At 46.8% G+C, this 20,576-nt stretch overlaps 1 protein-coding gene across 1 annotated transcript in view; it reads left to right on the top strand.

Annotated features, from left to right (window-relative positions):
• CSNK2A1 (casein kinase 2 alpha 1) overlaps window positions 1-20,576 on the top strand; it is a 235,371-nt gene that overhangs the window by 62,975 nt on the left and 151,820 nt on the right. The window contains 1 exon segment of the mRNA XM_030211651.1: window positions 4,857-4,968. Coding sequence (XP_030067511.1) covers window positions 4,857-4,968 — 112 coding nt within the window.

Raw genomic sequence — 20,576 nt, 5'->3', positions numbered from 1 at the left:
CTAATGATTTCCAGCACAGCAAATGCGACAAAACCCATTCAATTCTTATGGGCTTTGTTGCATTTGGTGCACTGGAATTGCTAGCACAGCTTTGTAAAAGGAGCCCTAAGTATGGTACATGGGACTGAGGGAACCCCATTGTCGCTGGAGTTCCTTGTTCCTCCATCAGGCTTACTTATTGAAGAGGTCACAACCTCCTTGTGATTCGGCTTTCCCTCGACTCCCCTCAGAGGACGTCTCTTCTAAAAGAAGATGACTGGATCATGTGAGGGGACGAGAGCTGTCTGTAGCTTCTGGTCAGGATTTGGACATTGCTGTGTCCATGGCCTCTGGTCATTTCTTCTGTGGAGCTGGTAGGGGGGGGGGGGTGATCCAATACTAGACTGCTTCACAGGGAGGACCTTACGACTTTTATTACTGAAGCTCTGGAAATTCTAACGTTTCCTCTCCTGCAGCTCAGGCGCCTCCATCTTCTAATACTATTATGTTGGGCACAAAAATACAGGAGCTCATTTGGTTCAGTGGGATGTGCCAAGTCTAAAAATGGCACGGGCTACATCTAGGCTCTATCCTATCCTCCCTGATGAAGTAGATAGGTTTAAATTGCCTAGGGTGGATGCCCTGATCTCAGCGGTCACGAAAAAGACTACCATTCCAGTAGAAGGGCTTACAGCTGTCAGGGGTGTTCACAGTTGCAAGTTAGTCTTCCTTGAAGTCGCTGGCCTCTGTCTACAAGCTTCAATTTGTGGTTCTTATACAGTTAGAGTATGTCTTTCCTTTGTGCAGCTGTGTTCCTCCCTTCCCTAAAATCAGGGTTTTCATATCTAGCGGATTTATTGTGTGACCTGCTCAGGGCATCGGCTAAGCAAATGGCTTTGGCTGTTTCGGCGAGACAGTGGTTGTGACTTAGACACTGGACATCTGATTCACAATTCAAGGACAGGTTAGCAAAGCTTCCCTCTCATGGTAAATTGTTTGGAGAGGACTTGGAGAAATTGGTTAAAAATCTGGGCGATTCTAAGATTCTGCATTTGGCTGAGGACTGGTCTAAAGTCGTCTTAGTCTCACTTCTGTTTTTGGCAGGCCAGGGAAGTCTAGTTCCTCCTCCTTTCAAAGGCCCTGTTTTCAGCAGTGACAGTCTTTCTTTTGTGGTGACAAAAGGGCTTCCTCTGCGAACCCCAAAACTTCTAATGCCTCCCGCTCTTCACAATGATGGGGTCTCGGCTTGCTTCTCTGTGCAGGTCATCAGAGATCATCTTACGGCTTTTTACGAGGAGCGTACCAAGATCACATCAGACCAGTGGATCTTAGAGATCATGAAGGATACAAGCTGAAGTTTCTCCACCTACTAACAGAGATTATTTTTCTTGGAGTGCCTGTGCAAGACCCCCAAAAAGGTTCAATCAGTTCAGGACTCCCTACGGTCCTTGCTTTAGTTTACTCCATTTATTTATATATTTTACTTATTAAAAAAATTTATAAATGCTCTATCTCACAATAAAGGAGGTTCTTTCACACTGTGTTGGCTTTCGTGGTTCAGCATTTAAGGATGGAGACTCTGCCAGGTACTTGTGACCTGGATTGGCTGCTGTTGGAAACAGGATACTGGGCTTGATGGACCATTGCTGTGACCCATTATGGTTATTCTTATGTTCTTATGTCATAGGCTCTGTTCAGCCCAGAAAATTTCTAACATATTTAGATCTCAAGGAGGCTTACTTCTACATTCCTGTTTGGCTGCCTCAACAGCGTTTTCTCTGGTTTTCGGTCCTTGGGGCTCAGTACTAGTTCAAGGAAATGCCCTTCGGTCTCTCCACAGTGCCATGGACTTTCTCAAGTTTGTGGTGGTGATGGCGACCTTTCTGAGTACATCCTTACTTGGACAACTGGTTAATCAGAGCCTCCTCTTATCAGGAAAGCCTTCAGGTCTCTGCCAGAGTGGTAGATCTTTGCTCCCTAGGCTGGGTAGTCAACCTGGTCAAGAGCCAGCTCACTCCTATTCAGTCTCTGAATTATGTGGGGGTTCTCTTCAACACTAAGGAGGGGAAGATATTTCTTTCCTCATCGCGCCAAGTCGAGCTTCGATCTCTGATACGGGGCCTCTTTTGTCTTCAGCTCCCATGCACATGGTATTATGTGCAAGTATTGAGGTCCATGGTTTCCTTCTTGGAAATTCTTCCTTAGGCCATGATGCACCTGAGGACATTCCTGTTGCTGCTTTCCCGCTTGTCCCCAGTTTCCATTGACTACAACAGTTGTTCCCAAACCTGATCCTGGAGGCACCCAGCCAGTCAGGTTTTCAGGATACTCACAATGGATATTCATGAGAGAGATTGCCTCCACTGTATGCAAATCTGTTTGGCCAGGGAGGCCGCTCTCATTTCAGTGGGTGGAGTCTCATGTTCATCTCATTTTGGCAGCTAATATTACAGGAGAGTTGAATACTCGGGCGGATTACGCAGCAGGAATGTTCTGGATCCAGGAGAGAGGAAACTCTTGTTGGAAGCGTTGCAGCTTATAACTTTGAGGTGGGGATTTCTGATTCTGGACCTCATGGCGACCAAATGCTATACTCAGGTTCACCGCTTCTACAGCCACTACAGGGACAGCACGTCTGAGGATCTGGATGCCCTGCTTCAGAGGTGACCAACCACATCTTCTCTATGTGTTGCCTCTGTGTCCAATGGTGAGTCTAGTTCTTCAGTGTATTGCTCGTCACCTGGGTCTGATAGTCATGGTGGCTCCAGATTGGCCCAGAAATCCTTAGTATGCAGACTTGGTTTGGCATAAGATAGCTCCTTCGCTTGGGCTCCCATCTCAAAGGGGCCTTAACTCTCAGAGTCCCATAACAATAGAGCATCCTTCCACCTTTGATCTTACAGCTTGGCCCTTGAAAGGTCAAGATTGAGAAGGAAGGGTTATTCAGAGGAAGTGATTGCTACCCTTCTACAGTCACATAAGTAGTCAACATTGGCAGCGTATGCTAGGGTTTGGAGAACCTTTGAATATTGGTGCACCAAACATGCCATTTTGTTAATCTGTGGCTCAGATTTTGGCATTTGTAAAGGATGGCATTAAGAAGGGGTTGGCTCTTAATTTGCTTAAAGTTTAGGTCACCGTTCTTGTTTCCAGGGATGTCTTAAAAATTCCTCCTTGACTGCTTATCCAGATGTGGTTAGATTCCTCAAGGGTGTTAATCACTTGGATCTACCCCGTAAGCCTATTTGTCTAGAATGGAGTCTAAATTTGGTGCTGAAGGCTCTGTAGAAATATTCTTTTGAGCCTATCCGCAAGGCCTCGCTGAAAGACCTCACTTTGAAGACTGAGTTCCTGGTGGCCATGTCTTCGGCCAGGCGCATCTCTAAGCTGCAGGTATTATCCTGTAGAGACCCGTTTTTTGCTTTTCTGCTGCTAGGGTGACCATCCGAATGGTTCCTTCCTTTCTGCCCAAGGTAGTTTCCCCTTTTATATTGATGAACCTATTTTTCTGCCATCCTTTTGCAGGGAAGGCTGTGACATGGAGTTTGACTCCTTGTGCTTCCTGGATGTTTGTCAGGCCCTTCTGGGTTATCTGGAGGTCACTAATGATTTTTGCTTAGACCATTTTTTGTACTGACTTCTAGTGTTCAAAAGGTGGTGGGGGGGGGGGGGGGCTCTAAAGCTACTATTGCCTGTTGGCTTAGAGAGACCATCTCATCGTCCTGTCTCCTATGATGAAAGAGTGTCTCTGAATGTTAAAGCACATTCTGCTATGGCTTTCTAGTTCATTTGCTGAAGTTCAAACCATTACCATTGATATTTGTTGGCCATCTATGTGGTGGCCTTGGCATTCTTTTTGAAACATTATTGCTTGGATGTTTTTGGTCTTGCAGAGGCATCTTTCGGGGGTGTCAGTTATTTTGGCAGGGGTTTCTGTGGTCCACCCGACTGCTTTTTATATCCCACTAGTCTGGACTGATCCTTGGGATATAATGGAAGGTAAAAATTAGTCCTTGCCTACTAATTTTCTTTCCTTTAGTCCAAAGAATCTGTCCAGAACCTGCCCTTCTCAGTATGCACCTGTTGATAGTTATATTTTTCGCAGTTCAAAGGCACCAAGTTCTGTTTTGTTCGGGGTAAATTTTTTGCTTCTGTTTTCTTCAAGTTGTTCCTTCGGCATTAAGGAGGCAGGAATTCCATGATGTTTCCTCTTGTCTACTGCTTGGATATCGAATCAGCTGACAGCAGATGCACAGTAGCCTTTAAGGCAGAAATCTGCCATACTCTTTCTCCATCTGCTGCTAGATGGGCATAACCCACTAGTCTGGACTGATCCTTTAATACTAAAGGAAAGAAAATTAGCAGGTAAGGACTTATTTTACCTTTCCAAAGCTGTTCAAAGCAGTATACAGCTCTATAAAAACACTTCAAAATATAACAGACTAAAATTCATCTAAACTAGAACCCATAGAAAAGTAATACCCTTGTTTTCCCTTTCTCATCCCCTATCCACAGTATGAAGAAACACCGTAAACCTGCAGACAAAGATTTCCACACCTCATCTGCAGCTTAGAAAAAAGTTTGGGTTTTTAATTTTCCCCTGGAATATCCTGCAGTCATCCTTTTATGATAATTTAAGTGGCTTGCCCTTCTCTTTCCTATGCACAGGCTATTCTCCCCTGCCTGAGGCATTCCTTTAGGTGTTATATTTGTCTATACAGCATTCTGCAGGGTAATTTATATTTGTGGAGAAGGAACCACTAGCAACTTTGAGTTGCAGTGTGTTGTAATGGAACCTATTCAACAGCTTCACAACCTATGTGCCTGAGACATGGAGACTCCTTTGAGCTTCTGATTCCACTTTCCTCATTTCTCAGGAACCAGGATGATTACCAGCTAGTTCGGAAATTAGGAAGAGGAAAATACAGTGAAGTCTTTGAAGCAATCAACATTACAAATAATGAAAAAGTAGTTGTTAAAATTTTAAAGGTAAGTGAAGATTTTCAAGAACTTGCTATGTCTGGAAGCATGTTTCAGGGACTGCATGCAACAAATAAAGGAGATGAGAGATTTTACTTATGTGACATGAACTCGTCTACTCAAAAGCTGCATGAATGTTTTGATGGATAAATAGCTGAACCTCCCCCTTAGTGAGGACTCTTCAAAAGCATGGTGTGGTTCTCCATACTAAATCTACTTGGAAACCTTAAATAAGCTAAGGGGAGGACATAGAAGGTCAAAGTAGTGAAGTAAGTGTGAGCTAGGAGCAAAGTGAACAAAGATTTTGTCACACTTGTTATCAATAGAAATCAAACAAAATAAAACATGGAAAAGAAAATAAGATGATACCTTTTTTATTGGACATAACTTAATACATTTCTTGATTAGCTTTCGAAGGTTGCCCTTCTTCGTCAGATCGGAAATAAGCAAATGTGCTAGCTGACAGTGTATATAAGTGAAAACATTCAAGCATTACTGTGACAGTCTGATAGGGTGGGAGGAGGGGGGTGGGTAGGAAGTATGCATGGGGACATCAAAGCATATCATTGATATTCTAACAGGATGGGTGTGCAGTCATACTTGTTGTATGCATAGGGATCAAGAGGAGAGGGAGGGGAATCTATGGTAAGTGGAAATAGTGATTCTAGCCCAGTATCCAGTTTCCAACAGTGGCCAAGCCACTGGCAAAAACCCAAATAGTAGCAGCATTCTATGCTACCAATCCCAGCAAGCAGTATCATCCCCATGTCTGTCTCAATAGTAGACTATGGACTTTTCCTCCAGGAACTTGTCCAAACCTTTTTTTTTTAATCCGGATATGCTATCTGCTGTTACCACATACTTCAGCAATGAGTTCCAGAAACTATTCATTGTGTGGAAAAATATTTCCTTCTATTTGTTTTAAAAGTATTTCCATGTAACTTTGAGTGACCCCTGGTTCTTTGTACTTTTTGAAAGAGTAAAAAATCGATTCACTTCTACTCGTTCTACACCACTCAGGATTTTATAGACCTTGATGATTATATCTCCCCTCAGCCGTATTTTTTCCAAGCTGAAGAGCCCTCACCTCTTTAGCTTTTCCTCATATGAGAGGAGTTCCAATCCCTTTATCATTTTGGTTAATTTTTTTTAACCTTTTCTAATTCTCTATATCTTTTTTGAGATATGACAGCCAGAACTGAACACAGTACTTGAGGTTGCACCATGGAGCGATGCAGAGGCATTATAGTATTCTTGGTCTTATTTACCATACCTTTTCTAATAATTCCTAGCATCCTGTTTACTTTTTTGGCCACCATCACACACTGGGCAACAACACCTAGATCTCTTTCTTGGGTGCTGACCCCCAAGGGGGACCCTAGTATCAGGTAACTATGGTTCGTATCACTCTTCCCAATGTGCATCACTTTGAATTTGTCCACATTATATTTCATCTGCCATTTGGATACCCAGTTTTCAAATTCCTTAGGTCTTCATGCAATTTTTCAGTCTATATGTGTTTTAACAATCTTGAATAGTTTTGTGTCATCTGCAGATTTAATCACCTCACTAGTCGTTCTGATTTCCATATCGTTTATAAATGTTAAATAGCACCTTTCTCAGTACTGATCCCTGTGACACTCCACTATTCACCCTCCTCCATTGAGAGAAATGGCCATTTAACCCAACCTTCTGTTTTCTGTCCAATAACCAATTCCTAATCCACAACTGACCATTGCCTCCTATCCCATGACACTCATTTTCTCACTTCAGTGCCAGGCAAAACAGTGGAAACTATTATAAAGAATAAAATTATAGAACACACAGAAAAACATGTTGATTAAAGGTGAGCCATTTGAACATCTAGATACACTATATCAACTGGCTCACCTTTATCAACATGTTTCTTCACACATTCAAAGAAATGAAGCAGTACTGGCTGAATCCATGCTGTCTCTGTCCAATTAAACCATGCTTTTCTGTGTTCTGTAATTTTATTCTTTAGTTTCCACTGTTTTGCCCAGCACTGAAGTTAGGCTTACTGGTCTGTAATATCCCTTTTGGTTTAGAAGTTTAAACTTGTAATACCATTTGATGTTTTTTTGAGAATCTTCTTTCACTTGTTTTATTCTGAATATCACCAATAGAAAGATTTAAAGCTAAAAATATTAAACTGGGAAAACCACCAACTCTGGTGCCCTACATTCCTGTCTCCAGAACACTTGCTTTTGAATGTAACCAACAAGAGGACAATGTCTCCTGTACATTTGCTGTAGGTATTCCCTTAATGAATCACATTGCAGTGTATTAAAAGCTGCTGCTAGATCTATGTCACTCCTCTCTATCACTGAAGAAACCTTGTCTGCTAAAGAGACCAGTAAGGATTCTGTACTGCAAAATCTATGAAAATCTGATTGAAAATTACTTTACACTGCATAGTTCTCTGAAAACTCATATTGCCTAAACCAGTTCTTACAATCTTAGTGCAGCTGTGATTGCTATTTGCATGAGCAAAGGGTGCAATCCCAGGGCAGTGCAGGATAATGACATCTTCTTTAGCAGCACTCCAGTCTGGATCAGACTATTGATTAAGCATGTCTACCAGTTGATGTAGAACACCTGACTGAACTGAGTGAGATCCCTCTACAGTCCCTTGCCAGTCAGTATGTTTTCAGCCTTCTGCAGATGGTGGGCATGCAGTCTGTAGTGGTCTGGTAGGCCCGAGGGGGAGGGGGAGAGATGTGGAGAAGTGGCCTAGTGGTTAGGGTGGTGGACTTTGGTCCTGGGGAACTGAGGAACTGAGTTTGATTCCCGGCACAGGCAGCTCCTTGTGACTCTGGGCAAGTCACTTAACCCTCCATTGCCTGCCGCATTGAGCCTGCCATGAGTGGGAAAGCGCGGGGTACAAATGTAACAAAAAAATAAAAAAATCCTGAGGTATCTGTGTATCTTAACTATCTGGTTTGTGGTTTTGGGGTCCTGAGTTTCAGGATGACCAAAAAAAAAAAAAAAAAGAATTTACTTCTGTGGCTGACTCTTTTAGCAGTGATTCTGGGCAGTTGGGATGCTGGTCTGCAGGGACCATACAGACTCCAGGGAAATTACTCCAGGTGGCCGGGTCCCTCTCCCCAGTTCGCTGCCTGTCAGGAGGACCACTGTGCCTTGGCTCCAGGGGATTCTCCCTTAGAGCCTTGAGTGTTTTGAACTGCCAACAATCACTTTAAAAAAAAAAAAAAAAAAAAAGTAAATACTCTGTGGCTAACTTTTTTTTTTTTTTTTTTTTTTTTCTTTTAATAGAGGTGCTTTGCCTGGCTGTACCAATGGTTCTGCCCTTTTCTCCCTTTGAGGCAGGTGAGCAGGAGGTTTTTTCCCTTAGTGGATCCCGTGCAAATGTGATGAGATCAGATCATCCCTGCTTGTGTCGGGCCTGTGGGAAAAAAAGGGCATAGAGGCTCCAGGAACACAGAGTCGTCTGTGCAGGGATCCCAGGCAGACAGATGCTCTAGGGGCTGAGGCCATACCTTGCAAAGCACCATTTTGGTTTCACAAGGCAGTAAGGTAGCTAGAGGCAGTTCCACCGCCATGACCAACTAGGCCCGGACAGCAGATCACCCTTGTGATTAATGCTAGTGGATCCTCTTCTTTGCCCTTCTTTGGCTTCCAGGCCAGTGCCCCACTCGGGTGGCAGGGGGGAGTTTGAGCTATGTACAAGGCATGGAGAGCAGGGAACCCTACTGAGGGTGCTGTTGCCCTGCCTAATCCAGATCCCCTGCTCCCCCCCCCCCCCCAAGTGGACTGGGTTGTGGATCTGGAGGAGCTGGATACAAGATTGTCAGAGGGGGATCTCAGGATGTAGTGGATGATGAGTTCTAACCTGGCTAGGACCCTTGAGTGGTGAGTGTTTTTCACCAGCAGGAGCTTTCAGAGTTTAGTTTATTGCAGATTTATATGCTGCCCTTTATAAAATCAGAGTGTTTAACAAATCAAATCAAATACACAGGAAAATGAAAAGAATTCCACTAATAAGAGAAAAGAGAAAATAAAGACATTAAAAGGAGAGAAAGTAAAAGAAATGGCGCACAGAGCTGATCAGTATGCCAAACCAGAAAATCTAAATGGGGGTATCTAAGCCTTAATAAAAAGATAGGTCTTTAAGGCAGTTTTAAATTGTGAATAGGATTTTTCCATGCGGAGATTAAAAGGTATAGAATTTCATAGTGAAGGAAACCAGTGATGCTGTTTAAGCAAAGGAGTAATATGGTTGAAGCGACAAACACAAGAGAGAATGTGTCTGGCAGTGTCGTGAACAGTTTGCAATCTTGTTTTATGAGTGGATGGAAGACCGGCATAAACAATATTGCAATAATTCAGTGTTGAAATTACAAGAGCATGAATTAATATGGCACAGGCATCGTTATTTAGGAATGGGCGGAGGGATCAGATGGATAGCAAAGAGCAGAAGCAAGAATGGATAACTGCAGAGATCTGAGGTGCAAAGGATTAGATGGGTGTTGATGACAATTACTAAATATTTGGGTATCTACTAGTTTTATGGGAGAGCCACAGATAGCGGGACATAGAGAATAAACCACTGTGGATCTTGTTAACCAGAGTGCTAAAGATTTTGAAGGGTTGAGTACCAAGTGATTAGCAGAAAGCCAGTGATCAACAGAATCAAGACAGTTCGGAAGAGATCTTGAATGGTTAACAATAAAAAGTTATAAATTAAAAAAAAAAAAAGTTCGGAAGAGCAGAAAGATTAGGTGCAGTAGGATTATAGGTGGCAAGCAAGTTAATTTTGTCCACGTGGATATAAAAAGTAAAACCTAGGTTTTGGATCAAAAGACAGGAAAATGTTTAGTAGGAGAGGGGACAGGATAGAACCATGTGGGACACCACAGTGAAGAGTACAAGAGGAAGAAAGTCCCTGTGAAGTCTGAACTATAAAATTACAGTCAGAATGGATTGAGGAGAACCACGAGAGGACAGTGCCAGAGATACCAACCAAGGTAAGATGAGCAAGCAAGAGAGAGTAATCCACAAGACTGAAAGCAGCAGTTAAATGGAGGGAAATCAAGAGAACGTTTATCCCTTTTTCAAAGACAATGAATATCATTCAGGAGAGAAGTAAGGATAGTTTAGTGGAGTGCCCACGGCAGAAACCAGATTGTCTAGGGTGCAAGAAAAAGAGGCCTCAATGTTGATAGAAAACAATCTTCTCTATAAACTTCAAAAGAAAAGGAATATGAGAAATGGGTCTAAAGTTAACAGGGTCAAGTTTGAGGGAGGAATTTTTCAGTACAGGATTGATAATGTCTTCCTTCCTTGTCATCAAGCAGATGAAGCCATTATGTATGGGTTGTGTCCATCAACCAGCAGGGGGAGATAGAGAGCACTCAACTTTTCACAGTGCCTCATGGCCAGCTAGCTCCACTGCCTCTTCAGTATTCTCTATCTCCCCAAGCAGGGTGGTTGCAGCTTCTTCGAGCTCTATCAAAAATCTGCCTGGGGGTGGCTCCTGGCTTGCCAGTTGTTAGCCGGGGTGTTAGAGGCTATAGCAGCTTCACTTTGAAGGCACATAGGTCAGCCCTTTCCCTGCCTTACCCATGCCCCCGTGGATGTGGACATATTAGCTTGCTTTTCCCTGTCCTTTCCCACTCAGTGGATGCAGGCACATTGGTTCGCCTTTCCCTGCCTTTCCCACTTATCTGAGCCTCCAGAGTGAATTTATTTACCTCTTTTGCCTCTGCTTTCCTCACAGCGTTAAAAAAAAAAAAAAGTCGCGTCGCGCGTTAGCGCAGCGATCTTGTAAAAGAGGTTTTTCTTGAGATTCTTCTGCAGGACCGGAGCTGTGATACTCGATCTAGTGAGGTAAGAGTGTTTTCTGACTCCTCCGGGGTGGGCCCGCGATCGGGATGTTTTTGGCGCGAACCGCCATTTTGAATTTTGCCGCCATTTTCGTCGATGGCTGTGGAGACTAAAGCGCTGTTCTAAATGTGGAAAGCGCAAATCAGCAGCGGGGCTCTGTAAATCGTGCTGTACAGATGGTAGAGCCGGCCCGAGCATGGCGAGCGGCGATCTTTCGCGCTCTGAGCTGGCAGCGGACACCATTTTGGATTTTCCACATGGCGCGGCCTCCGTTTCGACGGAGAGCCCTGAATCCGGGGGGGGGGGGGGGGGTGTCCTCTGAGTGAGGCTTATAATAGAGCTGATAGCCCTGGGCAGGATCCCGGCGGTCAGGGAGCGGTTTTCTCCCCTGATTTTGTTTTAATGCTGCATAAGGTGTGGTGCCACGAAAAGGCAGGTCTTTTCGCCCGATCCTGGACTTAAAAGAGCTGAACAAGTCCTTAAGAGTGCGGCATTTTCACATGGAAACCCTGCGCTCTGTCATTGTGGCGGTACAGCCAGGAGAGTTTCTCACATCTCTGGACCTGAAAGAAGCTTACTTGCACATACCAATTTGGCCCCCGCACCAGAAGTTTCTGCGGTTTGCGGTGTTGGGAAAACATTTCCAGTTTCGGGCCTTGCCTTTTGGCCGCGCCACAGCTCCCCGAACCTTCTCCAATGTAATGGTGGTAGTAGCTGTTTTTCTCAGGCGAGAGGGTAACTGGGTTCACCCGTACCTAGATGACTGGCTCATCAGAGCAGACTCGGAAAAAGAGAGTCATCTAGCTACAGCCAGAGTGGTTTCAGTCCTTCAATCTCTGGGCTGGGTCGTCAATATGGCCAAAAGTTACCTGACCCCCCTCGCAATCTCTAGAATATTTGGGGGCCAGGTTTGACACAGCCTCGGGCTATGTGTTTCTTCCCGAGCAAAGGCGGTGCAAGCTTCAGAATCAGGTCCGTCTGCTCCTGAGGATGCCCCGCCCGCGAGCTTGGGACATTGTCCAGCTGTTGGGATCGATGACGGCCACCTTGGAAGTGGTGCCATGGGCGAGAGCGCACCTGAGACCTCTACAGTATTCTCTACTTCAGCGATGGTCTCCAGTATCTCAGGATTATCAGTGCAGACTTTCTTGGCTCACTGCGGCCCGCCTCAGTATGGAGTGGTGGCTCTCGGGACAGCATGTTGCGGCGGGGAATGCCACTGGCGCTCCCCGATTGGTGCTTAGTGGTGACAGATGCCAGCCTGAAGGGCTGGGGCGCATTGCCAGGGGAAGCATGCCCAGGTTCTGTGGACGCCCGACGAGTCGGGGTGGTCTATCAACTGCCTGGAATTGAAAGCGGTGTTTCTGGCTCTTCTGGCCTTTCAAGTGACCCTGGAAGGATTGGCAGTCCAAATGATGTCGGACAACACGACAGCAGTGGCCTACATAAATCAACAAGGCGGTACTCAGTGCAGAGCTCTAGCCGCGCAGGCCGAACAAATTTGCCACTGGGCCGAGCTGCACCTACAGTCCCTGTCAGCAGCTCACATTGCAGGTCAGAGCAACGTGCAAGCCGACTATCTAAGCAGTCATCAGATCGATCCAGCGGAGTGGGAACTAGCAGACTATGTATTCCTGCAGATATGTGCCAAATGGGGCAAGCCAGTGATGGATCTTATGGCGACCAGTTCCAATGCCAAAGTCCCGTGCTTCTTCAGCAGACGGGAGGGATCCTCGCTCTGCCGGGTTGGATGCCTTGGCTCAACCCTGGCCCCTGGGCTTGCTGTATGTCTTCCCTCCGTGGCCCTTGATAGGGTGCGTGCTCCTGCGGATTCGGCTGCATCCAGGAGAAGTGGTGCTCATTGCCCCGGATTGGCCCAGGAGGCCTTGGTATACGGACCTCCGACAGATGCTGTTGGAGGCTCCTTTTCCGTTACCTCTAGTTCCGCACCTGTTGTCACAGGGTCCGGTGGCCATGGAGGACGCCTGCCGTTTTGGTCTTATGGCTTGGTGATTGAGAGGGCGCAATTGAGAGACAAAGGCTACTCAAATAAGGTAATTTCCACTCTCCTGCAGGCCCGTAAGCGCTCCACTTCCGTGGCTTATGCCAGGATTTGGCGCCAGTTTGAAGTCTGGTGTGTTTCAAGAGCGCTTTCTCCATTGCGGGCTCCTGTCTCGCCGATTCTGGACTTTTTGCAGGATGGTGTACACAAAGGCTTGGCCTATAATTCCCTGCAGGTGCAAGTGGCAGCATTGGCCTCCCTGCGTGGCAAGGTTGAAGGCGTGTCCTTAGCTGCTCATCCAGATGTGGCATGGTTTCTTAGAGGGGTGCTTCGGCTCCGTCCTCCCGTGCGGACACCTTGTCCAGCTTGGAACCTGGGGTTAATATTGAAGGCCCTTCAGGGGGGCTCCCTTTGAACCGCTTCGGCGTGCTTCAGAGAAAGATTTGACACTGAAGGCCGTCTTTTTAGTGGCCATTACCTCGGCGAGGCGGGTGTCAGAGCTCCAGGCGCTGGCCTGTAGAGACCCTTTTCTGCAATTCTCAGAGTCAGGGGTCACAGTTCGGACCGTGCCTTCCTTCATGCCTAAGGTGATTTCAGTGTTTCACCTAAACCAGCCAGTTTTTCTTCCCTCCTTTGTTGAGGAGGAGTTTCCAGATTCATTTGGGCAGTTGCACCTTTTGGATGTGCGCAGGACTCTGTTGCAGTATCTGTGAATTACAAATTCTTTCAGGACCTCTGATCATCTTTTTGTGCTGTTTGCAGGTCCTCGCAGAAGATCTTCAGCGTCTAAAGCCACTATTGCCCGTTGGCTCAAAGAAGCTATCTTTTCAGCATATCTGCTGTCTGGCCGGGCTCCGCCTGCAGCCTTTAAGGCACACTCCACAAGAGCGATTTCCTCTTCCTGGGCGGAAACTGGAGCACTATCTCTTCATGAGATTTGCAGTGCTGCAACATGGGCTTCTAAGCTCTCTTTCGCCCAACATTACAGGCTGGATGTGGCTGCCAGGAGGGATGCGCGTTTTGGAGCACAGGTGTTAGCGCGTGGTGTGGCTTGTTCCCACCCTATTTAGGGATTGCTTTGTTACATCCCATACGTAATAGCTTCATCTGCTTGATGACAAGGAAGGGAAAATTAGGTTCTTACCTTGGTAATTTTCTTTCCTTTAGTCATAGCAGATGAAGCCATGAGCCCTCCCTGTATGATTGTCTGTATTGCAGTGATTCTGATTTCAGGTGCTGTTCTTGTTTCCTGAAGTTATATTCCTTCCTTGGGGAGTCGGAAAACAGTCTTCAGGATTCTTGTTATAGTTATAGGAGGATGAGTTTATTCCCTCCAGTTCATGTTTTGGGAGGATGAGTTTATTCCCTCCAGGAGGATGCATGGATTCCCTCCGTTTATACAAAGTGGAGGACGAGTTTATTCCCTCCAGGAGGATGAGTTCATTCCCTCCTTTTTTGAGTTCATGCCCTTGTTAAGGGGCCATCGTTCGCTGTGAGGAAAGTTCATGTTATTCCCATTGCAGTTTGCCATACTGCTTTGAAAGCTTCAAATACTGAAGAGGCAGTGGAGCTAGCTGGCCATGAGGCACTGTGAAAAATTGAGTGCTCTCTATCTCCCCCTGCTGGTTGATGGACACAACCCATACGTAATGGCTTCATCTGCTATGACTAAAGGAAAGAAAATTACCAAGGTAAGAACCTAATTTTCCCATTTCAGAGGGATAATACCACTTAGTGGGTGTGACCTGATTCTCTGTTAGAGGGGCAGCCTTCTATACCAGTTTTTCTTGAGAAATCCATCTTTTTTACAGATTAACTGGCTGTGCTGCAGCTCTGTCTGTACATTTTAGACTTAGCAGCTCTGTCTCTGAATCTCCCCCACAAATTCAAACTTAGTGGGTGTGACCTGATTCTCTGTTAGAGGGGCAGCCTTCTATACCAGTTTTTCTTGAGAAATCCATCTTTTTTACAGATTAACTGGCTGTGCTGCAGCTCTGTCTGTACATTTTAGACTTAGATCCCTGCCACCCACCCCTCTACCCACCCACCCCTAGGGTGATAGTTCTTATATACCCTCCCAAGCAACCTAATCTGCCTGCAGATAACTGCTCTGTCTCTGTGTTCAGGCTCTTCACCTCCTTTCCTCCCACATTTTTCAAACATAGTGGGTGTGACTTGTTCTTACTGGGCAGTGCCTACCTGCCTGCTGCCTACCATTCCAGTTTTAAGCCTCTAATCCAGCTCTGCCGTTCTATCTATCGCTTAACACCTCAGTCACTACATATATACCCATAACACCTCAGTTACTACTTATGGCCCCTTTACACATTCTCTTCCTTGCCCTGTCCCTTCCTAATCTTTTTCCCCTCCCCCTACCGCTGTCTACCACTGGAACTCACTGCCCACCCATGTCCTCTCCCATCTTGCTCACTACTGCAATACCCTACTCACCCCCGTCCCTCACCACCTCACCATCTCTCCTGTCCCCCTCCTCCTTCCTAGCTCTCAACCTTCAACACTTCCTTCCTGCCATTAACCCATCCCCATTCCTCCTAAGCGCATCCCGTCTTCGTCGCCTTCGTCGCCCTACCTCCCCCACCCTCCTCCGCACTCTCTTGCTCCTCCTCCTGCTATCCGCAGGAGACATCAATCCCAATCCAGGTCCCCCACACCTGTCTTCGTCCTATCCATGCAAACGTTTCCGGGATGTCTCCAATCTCATATCTATTCCCCTCCTCCCCCCCTCTTCCCTCCCCTTCTCATGTGCACTGTGGAATGCCCACTCGGTCTGCAACAAACTTCCCTTCACCCACGATCTCTTCATCTCTCATTCCCTTCACCTGCTTGCCCTAACTGAAACCTGGCTCTCCCCTGACGACTCTGCCTCAGTTGCGGCTCTATGCCATGGAGGCTATCTCTTCTCCCATACTCCCCGCCTAGTTGGCCGTGGAGGAGGCGTCGGGTTACTACTCTCGCCCTCCTGTAGCTTCCAACCCCTCCTCCTACCACAGTCTCACTGCTTCTCATCCTTTGAAGTCCACTCCATCCGTCTATTCTACCCGTTGCCACTCAGAGTGGCAGTCATTTACCGCCCCCCTGATAAATCCCTCCCTTCCTTCCTCACCGACTTCGATGCCTGGCTTTCTGTTTTTCTTGAACCCTCATCTCCATCCCTCATTCTCGGAGACTTCAACATACACGTTGATGACCTGTCCAACTCTCACGCTTCTCAGTTCCTCACTCTAACATCATCCTTCAACCTCCAGCTTTGTTCCACCACCCCTACTCACCGTGATGGCCATTGCCTTGACCTCGTCCTCTCCTCTTCCGGCTCACCCTCCAATTTCCACACCTCAGCTCTTCCTGTCTCTGATCATCACCTGATCACCTTCACACTTCTTCACCCTCCCCCTCAGCCCCGCCCAACATTAACCACTACTTCCAGGAATCTCCAGATTATTGACCCTCCCACCTTATCATCTAGTATTTCTAATCTCCTCCCCTCCATCATGTCCTCCGAGTCTGTTGACGAGGCTGTCTCCGCTTACAATGCCACTCTCTCCTCTGCTCTGGACACCCTTGCACCATCCACCTCCCGTCCCACAAGGCGTACTAATCCCCAGCCCTGGCTGACCCCTTGCATCCGTTACCTTCGCTCCTGCGCCCGATCTGCTGAACGCCTCTGGAGGAAATCTCGCACCCATTCAGATTTCCTTCACTACAAATTCATGCTATCCTCCTTCCAGTCCTCACTATTCCTTGCCAAACAGGACTATTACACCCAATTGACTAATTCTCTCAGCTCTAACCCTCGTCGTCTCTTCGCCACCCTTAACTCCCTCCTCAAAGTGCCCTCCGCTCCCACCCCCCCGTCACTCTCTCCTCAATCACTGGCTGACTACTTCCGCGACAAGGTGCAAAAGATCAACCTTGAGTTCACTACCAAGCCACCTCCTCCTCTTCACCCTTCAACCCTCTCCCTCAACCAACCAACCCAGACCTCTTTCTCCTCCTTTCCTGATATCTCCGAGGAGGAAACCGCCCGCCTTCTTTCCTCCTCAAGATGCACCACTTGTTCCTCTGATCCCATCCCCACCAACTTACTTAACACCATCTCTCCTACTATCACCCCCCTCCATCTGTCATATCCTCAACCTCTCTCTCTCCACTGCAACTGTCCCCGACACCTTCAAGCATGCTGTAGTCACGCCACTCCTCAAAAAACCATCACTAGACCCTACCTGTCCCTCCAACTACCGCCCCATCTCCCTCCTACCCTTCCTCTCCAAGACACTTGAGCGCGCAGTCCACAGCCGCTGCCTTGATTTTCTCTCCTCTCATGCCATCCTTGATCCGCTTCAATCCGGTTTTCGCCCTCTTCACTCGACAGAAACAGCACTTTCTAAAGTCTGTAATGACCTGTTCCTTGCCAAATCCAGAGGCCACTACTCCATCCTCATCCTCCTGGATCTATCCGCTGCTTTTGACACTGTCAATCATGACTTACTTCTTGCCACACTGTCCTCATTTGGGTTCCAGGGCTCTGTCCTCTCCTGGTTCTCCTCCTATCTCTCCCACCGCACCTTCAAAGTTCACTCTCATGGATCTTCCTCCACCCCCATCCCCTTATCTGTTGGTGTTCCCCAGGGATCGGTCCTTGGACCCCTTCTCTTCTCAATCTACACCTCTTCCCTGGGCTCCCTGATCTCATCTCATGGTTTCCAGTATCATCTCTATGCTGATGACACCCAACTGTATCTCTCCACACCAGACATCACCGCGGAGACCCAGGCAAAGGTATCGGCCTGCTTATCCGACATTGCTGCCTGGATGTCCAACCGCCACCTGAAACTGAACATGTCCAAGACCGAGCTTATCGTCTTTCCACCAAAACCCACTTCTCCTCTTCCTCCACTTTCTATCTCAGTTGATAACACCCTCATCCTCCCCGTCTCATCTGCCCGCAACCTCGGAGTCATCTTTGACTCCTCTCTTTCCTTCTCTGCGCATATCCAGCAGATAGCCAAGACCTGTCGCTTCTTCCTCTTTAACATCAGCAAAATTCGCCCTTTCCTCTCTGAACACACCACCCGAACTCTCGTCCACGCTCTCATTACCTCTCGCCTGGACTACTGCAACTTACTCCTCACCGGCCTCCCACTTAGCCATCTATCCCCCCTTCGGTCTGTTCAGAACTCTGCTGCACGTCTCATATTCCGCCAGAACCGATATACTCATATCACCCCTCTCCTCAGGTCACTTCACTGGCTTCCGATCAGATACCGCATTCAATTCAAGCTTCTCCTTCTTACCTACAAATGCACTCAGTCTGCTGCCCCTCACTACCTCTCTACCCTCATCTCCCCTTACGTTCCCGCCCGTAACCTCCGTTCACAGGATAAATCCCTCCTCTCAGTACCCTTCTCCACCACCGCCAACTCCAGGCTCCGCTCATTCTGCCTCGCCTCACCCTATGCTTGGAACAACCTTCCTGAACCCTTACGCCAAGTCCCCTCCCTGCCCATCTTCAAGTCTTTGCTTAAAGCCCACCTCTTCAATGCTGCGTTCGGCACCTAACCCTTACCGTTCAGTGAATCCAGACTGCCCCAATTTGACTGCCCCGATCGGACCGACCGTTCACTTGTCTATTAGATTGTAAGCTCTTTGAGCAGGGACTGTCTCTCTTTGTTAAATTGTACAGCGCTGCGTAACCCTAGTAGCGCTCTAGAAATGTTAAGTAGTAGTAGTAGTAGGATAGGCTGTTTCTGGTCATAGGCAAAATGAAAGGCAGGAGTTTGTGTACAGGATTGTCAAGCCACAATGGGGGCAAAGGATCCAAAGCACAAAAGGTTTTCTTCACAGAAAGTTTTAGTAAGGTCAGACATAGAAGGTAAGTTGAATGTAGACCAGGAAAAGCAAGTGACAATAGTAGAAACACCTGTGGAGGGGGATGCTAAATTAGAGGATGGAAGGTGTGAAAGTGTAGGAGAAGGACTAGAACCTAGGTATCCAGGGTTAGACAAGGAAGAAACTGGCCTGTTTCTGAATCTTGTCAAAGGAGCATTGGGCAAAAACGTTGAGTGCCAATGTAAAATGAAAAGTAGATGGCCCAAGCAAAGATGGCTTAGAGATGAGTCAAAAGAGGGGGTGTGGTAGATTAGGTACTTCCCGAATAAGTTTAAAAGAATAATCATGGCAGACATTTTTCAGTTGAGTAAAATAATCCTGGAGAAATTGATGATGAAGAGCGAAGTGGATAGATCTAGATTTATGCCACGCTCATTCAGCGTGGCGCAACTGGCGTTTGGTCAAGTGGAAATTTCCATCACACCACTGTTTGCGGGAGGGGTTAGTCAAGGTAGGTAAACGGAGAGGGACATAAGGGTCAAGTGCTGAGCTAAGGTTAGAACACTAAAAGGAAGCCTGATCAGTCAAAGGTAAGGTCAGAAAGTCGGAGAAGAGCTTAATGGAGGAGAGGGATAGAAGGAAGGGTCAGCCGCCCTAAAATCAAGAAAAGAAGGGCTACAAGGGGAGATAGTTGGATCAGTGGGAATAAGGGAACAAAGAGAATTTAATTAGATAATGATCAGACCAAAGGAAAGGAGAAAAGGAAAGGCGGGTCAGTGAAAAACGAGCAGATGAATGGGTCAGGACTAAATCCTAGTGTGGCCAGCTTGGTGAGTGGGGAAAGTGATATGCTGGAGAAAAAAAGAGGCAGGACAGGGAGAGAAACCGTTTATTGGAGGAACGATTCAGGCTATCAGTATGAAAGTTAGTCATCTAGAATCACAAGGTGGGGGAACTGAAGGGAAATATCAGTGAGACAATGAAAGAATTGGTCCAGGACAGATGAATGAGGTGGGAGAAGGTAGACTAGAAGAAAGTAAGTAGGGGGTAAATCATCCAGATGTAAAATAAGGAATTGGGAAAAGGGAAGACATCATATTCCATGGTTTAAAGGAGGAGGGCAGATGGGATAAGAGCCGCAACCCCTTCTGAGATAATGAATGACCCGATGTAGAGAATGCAGTGTAACCAGAGGGAAGGCATTGAGAGATAGGGCACCTCACCATCGCAAAGCCAGCTCTCAGTAAGGAAAAATAGTGAGTGAGAATGAGCAGCAAGGGTATCGTATGAGGGAGGACATTTTACGGAGTGATCTGCAATTCAGCAAGAGGATTGAAAGTGAAAACTTTCATGGGGGAAATGGGGGCAGATGAAGGGAAGAAAGCAGGAGAGATCAGAGTACAGGGCCTGATTCAAGGAGGAGACAGGGTAGGGCGGTTACCTCATTTACTGGAATAGATGCCATAGAGAAGCAGAATCTGTGATACAATACTACTATCAACAGAGGAAATATCAAAGGAAAAATCTTACCAAAGGAACGTTTAAGACGGGAGAAAAGGGGTTGGCGGGGGGGGGGGGGGGGGGGGTGTAGTTGGGTTGGGGCAGAAGGGATTGCATTTGGGTTCATGGAATGTTAAAGGGTTAAATTCACCAGGTAAACGAAGTTTGGTCTACTGTGAGTTGCAGCGCCTTCATTGGGACATTGTGCTGCTTCAAGAGACCCATATACGAAAGGAAGATGGGCATTTACTTAGACATAGGGCCTTTAATGAATGCTTTGTACATGCAGATGTCGGGGGGGGGGGGGGGGGGGGGGGGGGGGGGGGGGGAAGGTGGGAGGACTGGTTATATATATCCGTAAAGGGGTTTCATTTGTAAAAGATGCTGTATATAGGGACAA

The sequence above is a fragment of the Microcaecilia unicolor genome, chromosome 8 (assembly GCF_901765095.1).
Source record: "Microcaecilia unicolor chromosome 8, aMicUni1.1, whole genome shotgun sequence".
In the NCBI taxonomy this organism is placed as follows: domain Eukaryota; kingdom Metazoa; phylum Chordata; class Amphibia; order Gymnophiona; family Siphonopidae; genus Microcaecilia; species Microcaecilia unicolor.
This window is presented reverse-complemented; position numbering and strand designations above follow the sequence as displayed.